Genomic DNA, 14435 nt, shown 5'->3' with positions numbered 1-14435 from the left:
TATCGGAGTTTTGCTGGTGGGAACTTCTTCAAAGAGCGGCTGAATCAGCACACTTTCCAATAGCCCAGCTTCACCTACTTTTTAGCCAGCACTGCCTCTTATCTGAGTGAATGGAACTGTGGCCATTACACTTCTGGAGCCACGTCCTGCAGCAGAGTTCCTATCCCCAGGGAATTCTGCCACAGCTAAAGCCAGTGTAAGCTGCTAGTGAATTTAGTCTTTGTATGTCTATCTGCATGTCCCATAAGATGTATAGTACTTCGCTAATGTCTTCCTTTTCTAACTTCCCAACACTGATTTTGACAGGCTCTATTTGTCTGACTGCCTTGGAAAAGTTGGTAAGGTTTGTTTGTTTTTCTCTGTCCTGAAGGTGCATTTCAGACTCAACTCGAGGTGTTTAAATATCTGATAGTAAAGTTTGCTATAACTTTAAGATCACACAGGAATTTGATCCTTGCATCCTCCTCCTTAAAACAGACTGATGTGGTGCATTGTAAATTGCCAGGAGCGCTTGCTAATTTAGTAGTTAATGACAGTCATAGAGAGTGTTTTTCTTGCCCCTGGAGAGGTTTTAGACACAGCTGGGGTAGATTTGCCACTATCAATTATGCACAGTTTTAAACAAGAAATGGCCAGCAGGGGCCTCTTTTTTGTGTGGAGTGCAGAGCATGCAGAATGGGAATATTGCAGCTGCTACCTGTGTGCAAGAGGGAAGATGTATAGGATTTAAAAAAAAACAAGACCAAGACGAATAGCCTGCTATTTTTAAAGTTGCTGTTTCAACTTAAAAGTTAAAATGCTGCATTAAAAGTGGCAAAGAATTTTTTAAAATCTAGGCTTTCCAACTTCATTGCAGGAGAACTTGGTCCATCACCAAGGTTGTCACAAGAACACCAATGGTCTTGTGTCATTGGTCCTAGCCTGTCTGTAAATGGTACCCAGAAAGGTAGCATTCTGCATGGATCTTTCTATCTGAGATCTTTCTTTTTATTTCTTAATAATGAAAAGTTATTTATTTATTTATTTAGATCTGTTTTTAATGTGCTGATCAACACACTCCCAGACAGTAATTAAACAAAATGGGACAGATTTGGTCTCAATTACACTGGGGTAAATCTGAAGTAACTCCATTAAAGTCAATGCATTTACACCACTGTAACAGAGATCAGAATCAGACCCATGATATATAAAATGGCACAATGCCAATAGTGGGTTCTCCAAGCCATCAGCTCCAGAACCCCATTCAACCCCTTTGTCCCAGGAAAGCCTGGTAGAACAACTAGACTTAAATCCCAGAGCCAAAGACTGCTGACTGAGGACACATTGCCAGCAGCTCCCTCTTATTTTAAAATAGGGGACTATTAGTCTCAGTGCCTCAGTTGACTGCAATGCACCATGGTATCACTCAAGAAGAGAGATGGTCTCTAGATAGGCAGGCCCAAGCTATTTAGTGTTCTGTAGGTTGAAACCAGCACTTTAAACTTCCCCCAAACACTAATTGTTAGTTAGGAAGACAGGTGTAATGTGTTCTTTGTAGGAAACACCGCTTAGCAAGCAGGCAGCTGCATTCTGCACTAGTTGCCCTTTCCAAGTGGCCTTACGAGGTAGCTTCGTGTAAACACATCACAGTCATTCAGTCCTGACTGTATCCAGGAAGAGGGAAAGGTTGCAACCTTCTTTTCAAGTCCAAGTGAAAAAAAACTTTCTTGGTAGCTGCTACTGCCTGATCATCCATCCCCAGAGAGGGATCCATCCACAGTTGGAGAGCCAACAAGATCATCAGGTTGCAAAGCTTCATAGCAAATTGGGGGGAAATCTCCTATTAGGGAGTGCTAGTAACAACTCTGTTTCCTCAGATATAAAGGAGTGGAGCAACTCAGACTATCTTCCTTTGTGAGGGTTCATAGACAAATCAGTAACACGTCATGCTCAGTAGTACTGATGGGAGTTGTTGCTAGTGCTGTGGAGTGTCACTAGTGCTGCAGTGTTGTTAATGCTGCTAGAGCTGCTGTTGTTGGAGCTCTGATGTTAGCTGCACTAGCAGAGAGTGCAGCATGTTGATTCATCATCCCTCAATGTTACTCATAAAGAAAAACCACAGGCTTGGTTTGGTGGAGAAGGCACTCGGCCAGGTTTATCATCGACAAAGCATGGTAGTAGTGCCCTGGCTCATTGGTACACTGAACACATGTATGCCCGTGACAAGGTAGAACCTCAATCAACATAACATAATGCTGTTCCGTGGGCCAATACAAAGATGCCCCTCCTTCGACTCTCCTTTTATTCATTGATACAAACAAGTTACGCGTTCCATATGTTTTTCATTATTATCCTGTACCTTGTACCTGCTAATCTGAAATAAAGTCCTCAACCATTATCCTGTCATTCCATCCTTATCTTATGAGGGGTCAGTGTGTTCCTGTACCCTCTTTTGGGAATTTGTTTACGTAGTTACTTGAGAACTCTGGGTGTTCTTGTTCCAGCCTCTCAGGTCAGGAACGTGTTTACTTGGTTAGCTAATACATGGTGTGTTACTATTCTGCTAAGGCCAGGTCTACTTTGATTCACCCTGCCAGCTATGCCTAGGGCTCCAGCAACACCTACAGTAGTTGGCAGTTAAGACAAATTTGACATGATGACCTCATTTTTGTCAGTCACCAAGAGAAGATCTACCAGCACAACCAGTGAGCCTCTAACATATGCCTAGCCTAAAACGAAAGTGACTGGGGCAAGAAGATCTGAGGACCCTAGAGGCTGCTGGAGATGTTCTGAAACGATCTTCTCAATAATCTTCCCAAAAAGAGAAGGTTTCAGACAGAACAATAATTGGAGAGAACTTCCATGTCAAGAGATATTTCCTTGAGCAAGTGATTAACCACTTATTTAAAAGAAGCCACTGGCATCTTGCCTCCTGAAGACGAGATATTCACTGTCTATACCAACGATGGTCCTATTGCTTCTCCATTTGCCTTCACTAGCTGAGAGGAACATAGATCTAACTCACAAGTTACAGCATACAGCGCCCACAGCAGATCAGCAAGTAACTCCAGTCACAATTCAAGTATAGAACATGTTTGTTTTGCCACCAGTCGTGATTGTACCATTCTAGAAACAGTTTGCTTTGGCACAGTGCAGTTTTATCCACAAAACAGCACAAAAATTCCTCATGATGAGAAAAATTTAACACCGTCACTAGATGCAAATAACTTGAATTAACCAGGTTGTTCACCAGCCAAAACAGGTGTGTTGATCACAGTGAGGTGGATGCCATGGCGGATGTACAGAAACCTTCCTTTGCCTACTGCCTGGCTATGGCACATGTTTCCAGAAATGCTTTGTCACAGTTGATCTGGTTTGGAATGAAAATTCTGTCCCCAATGCCCTTGCCAGGTTCCTTCTTACTCCATGAGTCACCATGAAGCCGTCAAAATACCATGGTGACTTATAAGGATTCAGACAGCAAAGAGGCTGTACCAATAGCAAGAGCAAAAGATGACTGTAAGAGTCCTATCAGACAATCTATAGTAGTCTGTCACCAAAGCAGCATTCTTCCCCAGAGCCTCTGCAAAACCAATAGGTTCCCTCAATGTCCCAGAATGGAGCAACAAAAAACTCCTTTGCCTTGACAGGCAATGATGGTCACCATCCATCTTATCAGTCTGTGGGACTTAACCTTACTGCTGTGCCCTAATGCTCTAAGAGATTAGATTGGTAATGTCAGATACGGTGAGGAAGAGACAGGGTTCTGATATCTCTCTCACCTTGTTCCTTTTAACCATTTTATTTATTATTTCATTACTTGGGAAAGCTGCTAGATTGACAGCACTGGAGCCTGAAGTCTTCCTACAGTCAGTGGCATACGTACTTCCCTAATATTGCCTGCTAACATGCTTGAACTCTGACATAAGGGACCACCACTAGAGGAGAGAGAATAGTGTGGTATCCATGACCCACTCGATCCTTGGCCTGTCCACTGAGACTGCCAACAAGACTGCCAGCCAGTGGTGGTGATATGTTTGCACTGGGAACTGAACCGAGACCCTGCAAAGTTCCGTCACGTAGGACACCAGACAGCAATCGATGCTAATAACGTTTGGTCACTACTGAGCTGGATGAGATCTGAATCAATGATGTAGAGGTGAAAGATCCTATGTGCTGCTCCCCCCAAGCCATCCAATCTTCTATTAGACATCTTATGCCATCACTGTTTGATATTTTTCAATGACATACAGTTGCATAGTTAAACTAGCAGCTTGCCAGCTCTGAAATAGAAGCTGTACCGGATGCTAATCCATCACTATAATGTATTATTATTCTTTGATATTAAGCTACTTTTCCTTGCCTTCCTGCCTACCAACCACAGGGCAGATTTCCCATGGATAGTAGATACAACACATTGCAACACACACAGACATGATGATTCCTAAGGAGAGTGTATGTATAAAAGATATTACATTCTTCAAGGGTAAGGGGCCAAGGAATGGGCCCAATCCAGTGTCCATTGGGAGTCTTTCCATTGATGTCAATGAATGCTGGATCAAACGCTGTGCTTTTAATAATCTAAGGAGGACACAATGTTGTATCTGTGAAGTATTCCAGACAGAAATCTTACCAAAATATCACTCAAACAGTTGGTGGGCTTAGTTAAATTACCTAACCAAAATCATAGCCTCTTGAAGAAACTGACGCAGGGCTGGAGGTTGGTGGTGTTTTCCAGAAACACTTTCCTGAATAGAAAGAGAATGATTACACTGCTCTACAGCCAAAATGCTTCTGAAATAAATGTAGTCAAACTTTACTAATTCTGGGTCACTGACAACGAAAATGATGTTTAAAATTGTTGATTGGCTCTAGTTTTCAAGATATGCTATTGGGTCAGTATATACGACCCTTGACTTGGGAATGGCGGAGGATAAGTGAGTTATAAAGGGAAGGGATCTCAATTTAAACCAGAAATGACTAAAATACATCTTTGACTGGATCTATGAATAAATCTATGACTGGGTTTGGACAGTACTTGCTTTTTAGGCAAAACAATGAATGATGCAATCTGAAGCTGGTATTGTGTCACACATGATATGAATTGCATAATGTTATTCCTAGAAGTCATGGATGATGCAATCATAACGAAGCTTACATCACTCTGCTGAACAAATTGCCCTATACTAGAAATCATAGTGTCGTACTCTCTTATTTGTCAGTGTTCGATTTTGCAAAGGGACACATTTCTGTTTAGCCAAAGTGAGCAGAGATGCCTCGTACTTGTGTGAACAGTGCAGATAACTTCTGCTATGTTTGTGGTGAAGTGACTTTTGTATCACAAAAGCGCAGTATAACCACTATGGTTAAGAAAGCCTATCACCTTTATTTTGGCTGCAAAATTGGAGTTCAGGACAAGAAGTGGGCCCCACACATATGCTGCAACACTTGTGCAACAAATCTTTGCCAGTGGTGGAACAGGAAAAGGAAATCTATGCCTTTTGCAATGCCAATGATTTGGAGAGAGCCAACAGATCATACCAGCAATTGTTACTTCTGCATGGTGCCTCCAGTTGGGAAAGGTGTGTCAAAGAAGAAAAAGTGGACTGTGCATTATCCAAACATTCCATCAGCTATACGCCCAGTACCCCACGGAGAAGGACTGCCGGTGCCTGATGCACAAGAATCATTCTCACTTGAGTCAGACGAGGAAGAGGATGAAACTTTTGGTCCTGAACCATCAATGTCACAGGACCCACATTTTCTCCCATCCTCCTCCTCTGAACCACACCTCATAACACAAGGTGAACTGAATGACCTTGTCAGGGATTTGGAACTACCCAAGAGTAAGGCAGAGCTGTTGGGCTCCAGACTACAGCAGTGGAATCTCCTGGCAGGTGATGTTAGGGTTTCCATGTTCCGTGACCGTCAAAAGGATCTTGTCCCATTCTTCTTCATGGAAGGTGATCTTGTAGTCTGCAACAACATCGATGGTGTGATGGCAGCCCTCAACATCATTCACGATCCAAATGAGTGGAGACTGTTCATTGATTCATCGAAGACGAGTCTTAAAGCTGTTTTACTGCATAATGGCAATGTTTTGCCATCAATTCCAGTTGGTCATGCAGTCCATATGAAGGAAACCTATGACAACATGAAACAACTTTTGAGGTGCGTAAACTATGACCAACATCAGTGGCAGCTTTGTGGCGATTTGAAGGTTGTTGCTCTCTTGCTTGGTCTGCAGACTGGATACACAAAGTATTGCTGTTTTCTCTGCGAATGGGATAGTCATGCAAGAGATTCCCACTACATCAAGAAAGATTGGCCACTCTGACAGTCATTGGAGCCTGGGAGGAAAAGTTCAGCATCCACCACTTGTTGAATCAAGGAATATTTTGTTACCACCCTTACACATCAAGCTGGGTCTGATGAAGAACTTTGTCAAGGCCATTGACAAAACACAAGCAGTTTTCAAGTACCTCCATGGAAAATTTCCAAGGTTAAGTGAAGCTCAGATAAAGGAAGGTGTCTTTGTTGGTCCTCAGATTCGTGAACTTCTTCGAGAGGATGCATTTGACCATGCACTGCGTGGCAAGGAAAAGACGGCATGGAAAGCCTTCCAGTTAGTGGCAATAAATTTTCTCGGAAACAACAAGGCAGACAACTACAGGTTGTTGGTGGAAAACCTCCTCAAGGCATACAAAAGCCTTGGTTGCAACATGTCACTAAAGATACATTTTTTGCACTCTCATCTAGATTTTTTTCCACCGAACTGCGGAGCAGTGAGCGACGAGCACGGCGAGCAATTTCACCAGGACATTGCAACAATGGAGAAATGCTATCAGGGCAAATGGAGCCCATCAATGCTCGCAGACTATTGCTGGACAGTGACAAGAGATGCTCCATTTAATGAATACAAGAGACAAGCCAAGAAGCGCCGAGTAGACACTGAATAGGACTAAACTGTGTACATAATAGTTTTTTGCCTTTTGTTTCATAATAAATTTTATTTATATAACCCTTTTGCTGATTTTTAAATTGTTACATAAACAGGACAGGTGAAATATTATCATGTAAAGCAACCATAAACACATGAAAAGACCTAGGTTTACAATTTATGATTAAAACTCTACTATCTACACAATATACATAGACATAAAATGTAAAAACTTAAATATCTTAGAAACAGCAGCCAATCAGTTGTTTTGTCATATTTGAATTCAGCACATCAAAATACATACTAAATAGCACATTTTATCTCTGAAGCAGACGACTTCTCAAAAATTGTAGACCAGTGTTATGTGCCCAAGATGTGCATTATACAGTGGGTTTATTTAAAAAGTCTCTCCCGTATTCCCCATTAATGGGCTAGGTTGGACAGCCCTTAATCACATGAGTAAGCCCCATTAGGTTGCACAGGAAGACCCTGTGTGTATTGGAAATATCTCTCAAACTGGTATAATCTTTCTAGTTAGAAGCATTTTAACTGCAGTCACTAGCTGTATATATTTTCTCTTTTACATTTTTCCATTGAATATATTGCTCATGAGTGATGAGGACTAGAGATTAATATACTCCTTATCCACAGAACATGTACGGTATGTACAGTTTGGGCAGGGCAGTGCAAGCTTCTCCATACCACATGTAGGCCTAACCCCTGTTCTGAAAAGGCCATCAGATTTGATTCTGTGATGTTGTTGGGGGGAAAAACACATCTTAGAAAAGATGTCTCTAGTCTCCTACATCTTCCCCCTACACTTTTCTTTAATGGTGACACCAGACTGGATAATAAGAAGCATCTTGTATAAAAAAGATGAGTCTCAGACAAGGCTTTCAGAGTTCATTTTGTTAGCAGCTTTTTAAGTACAGTTTTTAGGCTCTTCTGTTTCAAATACTATAATATTTTTTGAGTTAGTAACTATGAATTGCGACAAGCTTTCTTGATATGCCAGGTTATAATCCTTTAACGGTTCTGTTTATTTCAGAATATAATAGGGAGCCGTATCAATTATCAGGGCTGTATAAACATTGTTCCACTCTACTAGAATATTCATCTCGAGATATATCATCAGATGTTACCTATTCTGACAATCATGTTTTTGTGCCATTGTTGGGCAACAGAAACAAAGAAAAACAAAATGTTAGAGTGTAAGGGATAAAAGAATGTTGGAACTGTGATTCTTTTCCTGTCTTTAGAATCTCGGAGATCTTGAATGTTTTATTCCAGCCTGTTATTTTGTTACCACAACGTGAATAGAAGTCATTATCTGTAAACATTTGAAGAGAGAAATGATTTTCATAACTTTAAGTCCTACAAAGGATTCTAGTAATCTGTTATATGCATGCCAAGGTAAAGCTCAGCCTTTCATCTGGTCTGATCCCACCCAGTCAGTGTAAAATGTTTCTTTGGTGAATGTCTAAAGCATACAGTGTCTTTTGTGAGGCAGACAAAAATGAAACTAGGAAGTCTGCCCTTGAAGGCAGAAGAAGTTGTTGTATTGCAAATAAATCCACATTTGAAAGCCCACAATTTTTTTTTTTTTTTTTTTTTTTAAGTTTAGTTCCACGAGTTTGGAAGGAATTTTTTTTTGTTCTTTTAAAAAATCATTAAATGTGACCCATATGAAAGATTTCCCTTTATGTGACATCAGCACAGTCTGTGGAATGTCCCACAGCCTAGTGATTTATCTCTACTCTTCATAAACCTATTTGTGAGAATTTTCTGCTTAAGAGTTTATGAGCTTGAATATAAAATTAATAAAAAAATTACATTGAGGTTAACTGATTTAGGAAGATTATTGTACGGCCGGGGCAACTGTATTTGTTTCTTTCAGTTGATCCTACAGTGTAGCTCAGGGGGTTGGTATTAGGAGCACGCCTACCAGATTGGGCCCCAGAGGTGAGATAGCTGCTCCTCCACCTATTCATGAATCACATCAGGACTTAGGCAGAAGATGGATGTCCAGGATGTCCAGAGCGAGGCAGCACTGCACGTGCCCAGAGATAGAAACTTAGGTGCCTAGGGAACTTTGACAGAGATAATTTAGATGTCAAGTGAGTTTAGGTGACCACCAAACAGAGGTTTTGTGGATCACGGTGGTGCCTAAAAGGGACTACGTTCCAAAGTCTGGGGTTTAGGTGCCTAAGTACCTTTGTGAATCTGGATCTAAGGTCCGATTTTTACAAGTGCTGAGCAACTACCTCTCCAGTTATAGTTAATGGGAGCTGCAGGTGCTCACCCTCTGAAAATCAAGCCCTCATTGTCTGCCAGGTTGGCAGTCTCAACAGAGGAACCAAGTGTTGAATGCACCATGGCAACCAAACTCCCCATAGCAGTGGTCCCTCTGGGTCAAGTCCAAGAGAAAGGACAATTCTATGCTGGCACCAAACAGTGATAATTAGTACGTGATGGATATACTGCTACAGAAGGATGGCTGTGGGAGTGGAGTAGGGAGTGGGATGTAGGGGGACTTGAATGCTGGGGCACTGTGGTTGGAAGTAGCCACACTGTGATGAACACAAAGGGAGAAAAAGACAACCTGGGCTCTACTTAAGATGTCCACTGGGACAAGCACTAACAGTCATACAATGTTGCTGGGGGGTTTTACGGAAGAAGAAAAATTGTAGAATAAGGGAGCAAACTCCATCCTGCAACTGGAGACGCTGTTACAAGCCAAGCTATTTCTCTGACCTTGAGATTCCACTGAAAGGCTAGCCATTGGAATGATCTTCCATCTGGCTCTTGCAGAATATTAATATGACTTGAACTGTGAATTGGGTTTAGTGAGTGGATTCTGAGAAAGTCCAGAGGTAGCACTGACTATTGGATGGCAAATGAAATGTGAAACCCCCAACTGATATATGCTCAGCCTGTGGAAATCAAGTATGAGTCTGCACTATATTATTTGTTATACACTGGCAATATGCTTGGTCTTGTACAGGACACGTATCAAACAGTCCGCAGCCCAAGGAGTTTATACAAGTAAGACCAAGATGCAATGGGCGAACCGAAGAAAAGTTTCTTTAAATGCATTATGCTTTTTGACATTGACCTCTGGGTTGTTCAAAATCACTTCCTTTGTCATTGTGTGTGCATTCCTGTAGTGTAAATATTAATTCATACTGTGAGTTACTATTCTGAGGATGTTAATGCTGTTCCTTACTGTTTGTCTACAAATAGGATATTTTTCCTGAATCTCCCATCTGAATCAGTCATGGAACGTCTGGCTCAGCGGATGATTGATCCAGTCACAGGAGAAAGGTTAGCACTAATGTCTCGTGTTTAACAATTTGTAAGGCTGACCAGGTGGGCGAGGTAATAACTTTTACTGGACCAATTTCGGTAACTTTGTAGGGCTGTCAGCAAGACAAAAGCTTCTGACCGGCTTTGTAGAAAACTAAAGAAAATCAAGTAGACTGTGTCTGTGCTCTTGCTTAAGGATTCCTGAAAAGGAAAAGGTCATTCATAGCCCCTCAGATACCAGCACTCCATGCAGGAAGTTCCAGACTTCAGCTCAGTGCAGTTTTAAATCTCTGATATCAAAATCCAGAGCAGCAGTTGATCTAACTTTTACATAGTCCATGAAAACTAAAATGGGTGGCCAAATGTTTAGCGATGATCATGCTGTAAACCAGATTGGAATCATGGAAGGCTTTCTGACAGAGGTACCTGGAGATCTGGCCGCATTTGATTTCCCCAGTCCCACTGGTGGCTCCTTGTGTTGTGAAATATTAATGCATTTGTGCCTCAATAGATCAAGCTTTTATCTGAGCCACTGGATATGAGCTCAAGTTTCATATGTGACAGCTCTTCGTAATGGCAGTCACTCCAGCTTGCTGGGGTCAGCGATCTTCAGGCTCTACTGATTGATCCATCCGAACTGTTCTAGGAATAAAGTAACAAGGAAAACTCCTAAATTCCTTCCAGAGCGGTGCTTGAATTGCACCTTACATTTGTGCTTTATTTTTGTAACTGGCACATCAATTTGTGAGCAATATTAAACCCCCATGCTGAGAAACAGCAAAACCATATTTTACAATCCAAATCTATTGGGAAAGTATGTCTTACTGCCTTCCCAACACTGAATCAATGACAAATGCTGGGAATCTTTTAAATCCTAGTCCTAAAGGGTTAAAGGCATAAATACTGTATTTATGTCAAATTGGTACACTATTATTCAGACATTTCACTCTAGGTGCAACATGTAATTTGCTGTAATTATTCTCCCTCCTTTTGTTCTGGTAATAAGTGACACAGTTGTTCAGCAGAAGTTAATGCTATGAAGCAAATCATTCCCACATCTTTGCATTTCTTATCATTAGGATTAGTCTGTACCGTATCTGCTCTAGTTAACACGCTTTCAGGCTTTGAGTCTTGGGTTTTAGTCTTTCCAAATTCATTGTGAATTGATGGAAATATGTTTTAGATGCTACATCTAATCCTGGGCATTATGCTAGTGCAGCACTAGATCCAATGCAGGGAAGGGAGTAGGCTAGCCCTCCATTGTATTCTAACTCGTAGGAACGTAGGATGAACACACTAGATCCAAGACAGTATCTTAACTAGACTCTGCTTTTCTTCTTGGTTTAGTATTTATCCAATCATCTTATCTACATGTAAGTCTTTTGCACATAAGACTTGCTTTCAGGGTGACACAGTGAGAGGGATGAAGTTAATTCATCTGAAATAGGACTGTGGCATCAGTTCTGAGGACCTGTTTACAAAGCAGTTTTTGTGATCTTCAGAAGGTTGCATCATAACTTTGGCAACATGGGTAAAGCACATTTTGGTTCCAGCTATACAGGCAACCCAAACTACTACAGCATTGCTCGGGGGCTCAGGTTATAAACACGTTCCTCTGACTTAATACAATTGTGGGGTAGATGATTGGGCTTTTGCTATTAATGCCAGAAAGTCAAAATCCTGTGCCTTTGGAAGGCATCGTTAGAAATATCCATAATCCAGCTCAGAAATGGGCTGACCGTCTTCCTCTCCCCTTCCCATACAAACATACGCTCTTCGAAGACAGATTGATGGTGATCCTAGAAAATCCTAACAGGATTGAATATGTTCTACGTGGTATCCTCCAGGAGAGACAGGGTCAGGAGAAGGGTGGCTTGTGTCTTCTTTAGCTCAGTGGTTATGGGCCTTGGGCCAGCAGCATTCTGTAGAGCTCTTTCCAGCACATTGTAAACTTGAAACCCTTTGAGAACCAAGCAGCAGAGTACGAGAGCATCAGATCCCAGACCTGAGCCGGCTCTTGTAGGTGACAAATCTGAGGAATTCTCACAGATTGAAGTGTCACGAGAGGAGGTTTTAGAATTAATTGATAAACTTAACAGTAACAAGTCACCGGGACCAGATGGCGTTCACCCTAGAGTTCTGAAAGAACTCAAATGTGAAATTGAGGAACTACTAACTATGGTTTGTAACCTGTCCTTTAAATCGGCTTCTGTACCCAATGACTGGAAGATAGCTAATGTAACGCCAATATTTAAAAAGGGCTCTAGAGGTGATCCCGGCAATTACAGACCGGTAAGTCTAATGTCAGTACTGGGGAAATTAGTTGAAACAATTGTAAAGAATAAAATTGTCAGACACATAGAAGAACATAAATTGTTGGGCAAAAGTCAACATGGTTTCTGTAAAGGGAAATCATGTCTTACTAATCTATTAGAGTTCATTGAAGGAGTCAACAAACATGTGGACAAGGGGGATCCAGTGGACATAGTGTACTTAGATTTCCAGAAAGCCTTTGACCTAGTACGGCCATTCTTATGTTCTTATTAGGCTCTGCAACAGGCCAAGCTCGGTATGTCCTTGAAGTCTTCATAAAAATTCAAATTCCTGCTAACAGAGCCCTCAAATGGGAGCATCTCCCTCAAATGGGAGACTCCTGTTCAGTCACCTATGGGATTGATTGTGCCAAATCAGTATTTAGGACTAGATCACTTCAAGAAAAACTTGTATCATCAAGTGTCTAGGATCCTTGACAGCAATTATATCAAATAAATCAGAAATACCAACTTGTCCTGAACTTTTCCAACATCTTTTTGACAGAGCCTAACTGCCAACTTAGTTGCCCAGCAGGGGACAGCTACTTGGATAAGCAAAAACAAACTATGTATTTAGTAACATCTGTCACGTCCCAGATTTTCATTATGAACTGAAGTGGGGTTTGTGTCTTATCTCTAGATATCACGCCATGTACAAACCAGCTCCATTACCAGATGTCCAAGCCCGTCTCATGCAGAACCCTAAAGACACTGAAGAAAATATCAGGATTTGCCTGGAGACCTATTACAGGCATGCTGGCGACTTGGAGGAGTTTTATGGAGATGCCTTCTACATCAATGCTGACCAAGACCCTTATGTTGTCTTTGAGTATATAGAAAGCTGTATTGTTAAGCCCCTTCCACATAAGTCCTGACATATTAAAAACAGCAGTTCCAGCTAGTCCAAAATGCTAGCAGGCAATGTCAATTAGTTGGTGACTTAAGACACAAATTTATTTGGCTAAATTTTTTTGCAAAAGTTAATATTAATGAAAGGGATGATTTCCCAACACCTTGTAAAATGAAAAGCTTGTTTGGATTTAAACTTTCCCCTGCAGTGCTTGCAACCCACTCAAATGGACTGGCATTGTCTGAAGTGAGTGAAGTGCAGAGAGTAAACAAACAACATAAATGGTGAAAAGTTTAGATGGTTTGAGCTCTTTGTTTTAATAATCCCAGAGGATTACAGAGGAAGGAAGTTCATTTTTTAGAAATGATGTTTAAACTGCCTCTCCTTTTCCAGGTGGGTGATTCAGTGAAAAGTGTGAAAACGTTTTCAGGAAATATGTTAGCGGCAGCTTTGTCTCATGTATCTAACACACACGTAGCATGCATGTTTGGAATATTAAACCTATTTGAAGTGTACTTGTCTGGAGTCATACTCACTGCCTCCAAACTGCAGCTAGACCACGTGTGCTCTGCGCAGCTGCAGTTCACTGTACGGCGTACAGATAGGATGATGATGTTTATCATCATGCTATTCTAGGATTTAAAAAACAGGGCACTAGGGCTTTGAAAATTAGAATCCGTGGTAGCAATCGCAGAGTCTGAAGTGTTGACAGGATGCAAGCACGGTTACCCCCATGTCACTTAAGCTTGCTCCGAGTAAGTGCAGATGAGATAGCAGTAAGAACACCTGCACGTTGTCTGCACCATAGCCTCTACTACTGCAGTGTTATAGGTCCTAAGAGAGTGACTGGCACAGGCTTCCCAAGGGATGCAGCAAGTGAAGCTAAAACAAAAGCATCTATTAACACACCCACCAAATGGGTTGCAGATTCCACTGTTTCAGAATTAAATTAAACAGATTATCTCCAGCCATTGAGACATGTACTAGAGCCCTCCTTCCTCGTGGAGTGAAAAGCCAGGCTTCTGTCCAGCAGACTTATCCTGCCCCA

The 14435-nt window shown here is 41.5% G+C and overlaps 1 protein-coding gene across 13 annotated transcripts in view; it reads left to right on the top strand.

The window, feature by feature from the left end:
- The window catches only part of AK8 (adenylate kinase 8), a 128041-nt gene extending 114139 nt beyond the window's left edge, over positions 1 to 13902 (top strand). For all 13 annotated transcript variants that reach the window (XM_065571954.1, XM_065571950.1, XM_065571952.1 and 10 more), the window contains 2 exons: positions 10163 to 10243; positions 13178 to 13902. In XM_065571954.1, the coding sequence (XP_065428026.1) occupies positions 10163 to 10243; positions 13178 to 13412 (316 nt within the window). In that variant the 3' untranslated portion in view covers positions 13413 to 13902. The remainder of the gene's footprint in view (positions 1 to 10162; positions 10244 to 13177) is intronic.
- The last annotated feature ends 533 nt before the right edge of the window (positions 13903 to 14435 follow it).

Source organism: Chrysemys picta, chromosome 18, assembly GCF_011386835.1.
Source record: "Chrysemys picta bellii isolate R12L10 chromosome 18, ASM1138683v2, whole genome shotgun sequence".
NCBI lineage: Eukaryota > Metazoa > Chordata > Testudines > Emydidae > Chrysemys > Chrysemys picta.
The sequence above is the reverse complement of the archived record's forward strand: the minus strand, read 5'-3'. Positions and strand labels throughout refer to the sequence as shown.